The 6,534-nt window shown below is 64.1% G+C and overlaps 1 protein-coding gene across 5 annotated transcripts in view; it reads right to left on the bottom strand.

Moving 5' to 3' along the window:
* Nucleotides 1–476: 476 nt before the first annotated feature.
* Nucleotides 477–6,534, bottom strand: part of DLG4 (discs large MAGUK scaffold protein 4) — a 22,394-nt gene continuing 16,336 nt past the window's right edge. For 3 of the 5 annotated variants that reach the window (XM_040629921.1, XM_040629920.1, XM_040629919.1), the window contains exons 12-20: nt 4,452–4,628; nt 4,212–4,248; nt 4,098–4,125; nt 3,925–3,972; nt 3,742–3,843; nt 3,234–3,406; nt 2,188–2,297; nt 1,555–1,646; nt 477–1,426 (exon numbers count right to left, since the gene is read on the bottom strand). In XM_040629921.1, the coding sequence (XP_040485855.1) occupies nt 1,320–1,426; nt 1,555–1,646; nt 2,188–2,297; nt 3,234–3,406; nt 3,742–3,843; nt 3,925–3,972; nt 4,098–4,125; nt 4,212–4,248; nt 4,452–4,628 (874 nt within the window). In that variant the 3' untranslated portion in view covers nt 477–1,319. Of the gene's footprint in view, nt 1,427–1,554; nt 1,647–2,187; nt 2,298–3,233; nt 3,407–3,741; nt 3,844–3,924; nt 3,973–4,097; nt 4,126–4,211; nt 4,249–4,451; nt 4,629–5,624; nt 5,740–5,878; nt 5,982–6,093; nt 6,384–6,534 lie in introns of those variants that run through there. The other 2 variants (XM_040629922.1, XR_005834730.1) reach the window with 2 other exon arrangements.

Below are 6,534 nucleotides of genomic sequence, written 5' to 3' on the forward strand. Positions count from 1 at the left end.
TCGAACTTTCTACAGATGGGACATTAAGAAATCCAATGAATAAATATTTTACAGGGCATTTCTTACCAACAAATCTCTGTAAACATCATTGCCAGAGCCCAGCTCTGTCCACAACTCTATGAACCTGAACCAAGAAAGTTTCCTCTATATTTTCCTTTCGAGAGCGTCATGCTGCCCGATAGGCCCCAGATGGCCCAGGGGAGTGATCAGGGATGGGCCAAGTTTGCAGGGACCCCATGCCCGTCTTTCTGGGTCTGTCAGTGATTTTGGACAGTGCCTCCAGCCCTTCCCAGGCCCAGACTTTACTACTGACTTGGGGTCCCTGGTTTCAGGGTCCCTCCAAGACCCCTTTCAGGCCACTCTCCCCTCTCTGGGCTGGCATGAAGAAAGATCTGACTACCAGACCCGTCCCTATGCCCCCACCATGTCTCCCTCCTCACCCGGGTCCCAAATAACCAGGCCACACACCAGGTTTCAAGTATCTGTCTCTTCCTTTCACTCTCTCAAAAGAAAAAAATAAATAAATTGCAGAAGGCGGCAGCATTTCCAGTCTTCCCCTGGCTCCCGGACGCCCGACCCCCAACCCCTGCCCCCCACCCTCCCTCCCACGCTCCCACTCCCTAGACCCATCCCTCCCCTTTCCCAAAAAAAAAAGTAAAATAAAATAAAATAAAAAATAAATCCCAGGAAAAAAAAAAAAAGCCACAGTTAGACCTTCCACTCATGCAAACCGGCAAAGAAAAAAGGTGGGGGGCCTGTGGAAGGCAGGGGGCCCACAGTAGGGTCCCCCCACTTATCCCCCCAAAAAACCACCTTTGAGAAGAAAAAAAAATGGGAAAAAATAAATGGTAAACCAAGGGACCTGGGGAGTTCTGACGGGGGCAGGGGGGCCACAGGCCTTGCCTCAGGAGACAGAGGAGGCCTGTGGCCCTGCGTCCCTGCAGTGGGGTGCTCCTTGAGGGGGCCCTGACTTCTGGAATGTGTGTGGGAGAAGGGGGGGAGGGCAGGCGGCCCCCGGTGGGCTTGTGTGTGCGTTGGGGGCGGGCAGGGACTCGGGTCCTCAGGAGCACGGGCTCGGGACCAGGAGCCCGGCTCCCCCCCCAGACCCCAGGTTCCTGGGGTTCCGGAGCCCAGTTCTGGGGTGCGGGGATACATGCAGGGGAGTGTCCCCCCTCCAGGGCTGGATCCAGTTAGAAAGGAAATAAATAAGAAGGGACGGGAGGGAGGCTAGGGGGCGCAAAGGGCTCGGGCAATTCAGTCCAGACCAAGGGGCCCGCATGAGGGAGGCGGGGCAAGTCCAGGCCACGCCAGGGCAGGAGTCAGAGTCTCTCTCGGGCCGGGACCCAGATGTAGGGGCCTGAGAGGTCCTCGATGACACGCTTCACCTTGTGGTAGATCTCCTCAAAGCTGTCGCCCTCCACGATGGCTGGGGGCGGGGGGGAGCAGGCCGTGAGGCTGGTCGCCCCGCCCAGAGCAAGGGGCGCCTGTGCCGGCCGCACCCACCCCAAGAGGGCCCCTTGGCGGCACCCAAGCGGGGGGGCGGGGGGGGCTCACCTGAGAAGCATTCTGTGAATTCCTGCTCCAGCTTGGTGGCTCTGTCGAAGGCTTTGCGGGCTTGTTCCTCTGTGATCCGCTTATTGACCTCTCTGTGGACAGCAAGAGAGACGTGCACCTGACCGTGCGTCCCGCCCCGCCTTTCACCTCCTCCGTCCAGGGACCTTACGTGGTCACCACTATTATCTCGTGTGAAGCTTGTAGCAAAAAAACACAATTCCCAATATCCTCTGGGGCCGCGATGACCGCCCCCTCCCCACCCCGCCCCGCCCCACCCCAGCCAGGTGTGGCCACTCGGGGGACCTCTCCAGAGCCTCATCCTTCCGGCCTTCAGCCCCAGTGAAGGCGCTCAGACTCTAACGCCCAACAGCCTGCAAGGCCTGGCTCGTCCCAGCAGGTGTATGCCCCAGGGGCTGCTGGGAGTCCCAGTCCTGCCCAGCCCGAGGCTGGAGAGGAAGGGAAAGGTCTAGGATTCCCCCACATCCTCTAGGCTCCAGCTCCCGGGGCAGATCCCCCTCGAGGGCTGCTGGAGCTGCTGTCCCAGGTTCTGAGGGGAGCGTTCGGCAGAAGCCCTCTGAGGCCTGGGGCCACGGGTGTGGGGGGCTGAGGGGAGGCCCCCGGGACCATACTCACAGCACATTCTCCAGGGAGCGGGGGCGGATGAAGATGGCGATAGGGTGCAGGTGGGCCGCCTGCAGCCGCCGCACGGCATTGGCCGAGACATCGAGGATGCAGTGCTTCCCCTGGGGGCAGGCAGGGTGGGCGGAGGGGGACCGGCAGGTGGCGGGCAAGGACAGACAGAGGTGCCGGGACAGGACACAGGACGTGGAAAGGTGGGGGACGGGAGGTTGCCCAAAGGGGCAGTGACATGGATGTGAAAAGACAGGTGGGCAGGGAGTCAAGGTGGGAAGGGGGTATGGACAGACAGCGTGAAAGACAGAGAGAAAAAGGAAGGGGCAGACGGAGAACAAGGGGAGAAGCCAGCACAGGAGGAGGGGGTCGGAGGGAACGAGGGAGGGGTGAGGGACAGGCAGGATGGGGACCCAGAAGATGGGGCAGAGAAAAGGCCAGAGGGGCAGCAGTGAGCAGGGTGGGGGTGTGGAGGGCAGGAGCAGTAGAAAGTAAGGGGAAAGGAGAGAGGAAGTAGGATGGGGGGAGTAGACAGAGGACAGACAGATGGAAGAAACAAGGAGACAGGTGGGAGGGAGGAGAGGCAGATGGAGAACGGAGCCATGGAGGGAGAGAGGGCAGGGTGGGGGGCAGCGGGGAGAAAAGGAGGAGGCAGAGGAGCCGGAGAGGGGGGTGCAGACCCCGGGAACAGGTGAGGGCAAAGGGCCACAGGGGAGAGGGACAGAAGGAGGGACCAAGTTGGGCAGGCCAAGCCACCAAGGGCAAGGCCGGAGGAAGAGAGGAGAAATGGGGCAAGGAGGAGAGGAGGGAAGGGGAGGAGAGGGGACAGATGGCGGTGAAGAGTTTGGGGTCAGGAAGCAAGTGAGGGAGGGAGGAGGCAGGGGAGCAGGCGGTCAGACAGAGTTACCCAAGAGGAGAAGGAGGCGGAGGAGGGAGTGGAGACCCAGCAGGGAAAGAGACAGAGAGAGAGAGAGAGTTAGAGAGAGCTGGGGAAGGCCATGGGGAGGGGAGAGGGGAGGAGGAAGAGGCTGGGTGCCCGCGGGTCCTACCTGCTCGGCCACCTCCCGCACGGACTGGACGCTCGTCCCGTAGAGGTGGCTGTTGTACTGGCCGGCCTCGATGAACTTGTGCGCCTGGATGTCCTTCTCCATTTTCTCCCGGGAGGACACGAAGTGGTAGTCCCGGCCATCTATCTCATACTCCCGCTTGGGCCGCGTCGTATCTGCCAGAAGCCACCCCACCCCCCCAAAGATCTAAGCACCGTCCCTCCAGCGTAAAGCCTGCCTGCAACACCGCCGCGGTGCCCGCTGTCCTGCGTGGAAGGGGGCTGGTGGGGAGACCAAGAATGGGAGGACAGCACCCCGGCTCCCAGGGCCCCTGCCCCCCTCACCGCCCCCGACCTCGAACGATGGCTGTGCAGCCTGACAGCAGCTGAGAAGCACCCCTGCTCTGAGAACCCCCATGTCCTCCTGCACCCCAACCCCTGCGGCCGCGCTGCCTGAGGCCCCCAGGGCCCCGCCCCCACCGCCCTTCCCGGCCCAGGGCCATGGCACTCACGGGGAACACAGGATCCGAACTTGTCGGGGAACTCGGAGAGCAGGTCATCGTTGGCTCGGTCCTTGGTGGGCCCAAGGATGATGATGGGGCGAGCGTAGTGCACTGAGGACAGAGAGCCGGCTCAGGCGGACCCCGGGGTGGAGCGGTGGGGCAGGGCCGGGGGACCTCCGGGCCGGGACTTACCTTCCATCTGCGTCACCGTCTCGTAGCTCAGAACGGAGTCTTCTCGACCTAGTGGGAGGCAGGGCATCTGCGAGGGGCTCTGAGGGGACTCGGGGCCCCGCGTCGCCGTCCTGAGGATACCGAGAGCAGCTCAGGGCTCCCTCTCCCCAGGTGGCCAGGCTGATCCTACCTACCCTGTGATCCAGAGCCGGAACCCCAGTCCTGCGGAGAGAGAGCAGGCCACGTGCTTGGCGGAGTGCCACCCGGGAGGCCCCGCTCCGCCCCCCAAGCTCACTCCCCCCACCTACCTTGGCCTTTAACCTTGACCACTCCCGTCGTTCAACCCTGTGGGGGACATGGAAGGATGGGAGGGTAGGGAGATGGCCGGCGAAGGGCCCTGCTCCAAAGGCTCACGGGGGGGACGGTGCCCGGCAGACGGACCTCCAAGGAGTCAGAGGGCAGGCCCGTGCCCTCGAGGCTGCCCACCCGGGGACCTCTGGGACCTGAGCGTCTGCAGCAGGAAGGCTACAGGCCCCGGGGAGCCTCACCGCCGTTTGCTGGGGATGAAGCCGATGTCATCGGTCTCGCTATCGGAGTGGACCCGCCGCGCCTGCCACCACTCCTCGTCGCTGGCATCGATCACATGCAGCACGTCCCCGAAACGGAAGCTCAGGGCCTGGCTCAGGAAGCCGCAGTCCTTGGTCTTGTCATAGTCAAACAGGGCCCTGGGGGGCGGGCGGCCGACGGTCAGCGACAGGTGGAGGCCCCTCACACCCCGAGACCCCGCCCGGGCCTCTGGACTAGAGCCCTGCAACGGAGCAGAGGGCTGACGACCCTCCCACGGGGGCCGCGGACTACGAGGAACCCACAAACTGTGTGGGGACGGTGGTCCGCAGCTCGCACGCACCGAACAGCCACAGAGGTAACCCAGAATCCACGCACTCCCGTGAGAAAGATAAAGACCAAATCCCAGTCAGGCCGCCACGACCCCTGGGGTCAGGCTGAGGGAAGGAAGGACCACTGAGGCAGCCACGGGACTAAAGGGGAGACAGTCTGGATCTGCCTGGAGGCGCCCAGGAGCGCGCTGGAGGCCAGCAGGGAGGGAAGGGCCAAGCCAGACCCGCCTGCAGGCAGGAGTCGGAGAGGACAGGGCGCCTGTTAGCAGGGCGTTAGCGAGCCAGGAACACGGACTGGTTCAGCAAGACCGAGAGCGTGGGGACACGGGAGAAAGTGGGGAGCCCAGGTCGGGACGTGCTGAGTGTGAGATGCCTGGGGGCCATCCCAGGGGACATGTCCAGAGAGCAGATGGCCAGAAATGCAGGTCTGGACCTGCGGGAAGAGGTCAGGCCAGAGCGGACGGCGCTGAGGACAGCTGCAGAGTTGGGGCGGGGGGGAGCGAGGAGCCACAGTGCCCACGACATTCCACACAGCCCCCAGGCCCCTGCTCGGCCAGCCAGTGACCTCTGCGCCCCCGAACCGTGTAGCCCGGCCCAAGCGCTGGGATGAGCAGGGGCCAGAAGGCAGGGGGGTACTCGGCACAGAGGCTACTTTCCAGTTGCTACGGGCTGTTTCAAACTGCTGACCTCCGCAGCGGGGCCCACGAGCCCCGGCGGGGTGTCAGGCCTGGGTGGGGAGCAGGGGGCAGGCAGGGGTGAGGGGAAGAGCTGGGGGCGGCGTGGGGGCACACAACCAAGAGAAAACCGGCCCGGAAAGCATTCGACCTGATGTAGAAACCCCGTTTGGGGTTGCTCCGCAGGGAGGCAGTCCCTGAGCCCAGGCTGCTGTTCATGAGCTGTTCCCGAAGGTCGTGGATCTTGGCCTCGAATCGGCTGTACTCTGGGAAAGGACAAGCAGGTTCCTGACTCCGGCCCAGCCTACCGCTGCCCTCCGTAGTCCCCGCTGAAGCCCCCAGCTGACAAGACCACGTCCCAAGGCCCATCCTCGCCCGCGCGGTGGGGGAGCTCCAGGCCAGTACCTTCCGGTTTATACTGTGCGATGATGGTGACCGTCTGCCCCGCGTTCTTCAAGGCAATGGCAGCTTGCTCGTGGCTGGCGCTGCGCAGGTCAACACCGTTCACCTAGAGAGAGGGAGAGGCTGAGCGGCCGCAGAGGGGGCCAGGCGCCAGCCCCAGGGCTCTGCGCTCGGCCCCGAGGGGAGGGGGCGCGTGGGCAGCGGCCGGCGTCCCTCACCGAGAGGATCTGGTCCCCCTTCCGCAGCTCCCCGCTGAGGTCCGCAGGGCCGCCGGCCAGGATGAAGGAGATGAAGATGCCCTCGCCGTCCTCGCCACCCACAATGTTGAAGCCCAGGCCCGTGGAGCCTCTGTGGATGACGATTCGCCGCGGTTCCCGGGGGATGTCTTCCTCCCCCAGGAGGTCCTTGGCCACCGGGGAGTAGCGCCGAGGGGAAGTCGGGGTCATGGCTGTGGGGTAGTCGGTTCCCAGGTAACTGCTGTGGCTAATCTCGTTGTCCAGGTGCTGGGAGTAAGCTGGAAGGACACGTGGGGGGAGGGATGAGACGGAGCTTTGTGACAGGCCCGCCACCCCACCTTCTCCCTAGGGAACCAGGAGAGCAGAGGGTAGGGCGGGGGGAAGGGGGCGTCCCATCCCAGCGACGTGGCGGGGGGGGGGGGG

The sequence above is a fragment of the Ursus maritimus genome, unplaced genomic scaffold (genome assembly GCF_017311325.1).
Source record: "Ursus maritimus isolate PB19 unplaced genomic scaffold, ASM1731132v1 scaffold_14, whole genome shotgun sequence".
Taxonomy (NCBI): Eukaryota; Metazoa; Chordata; class Mammalia; order Carnivora; family Ursidae; genus Ursus; species Ursus maritimus.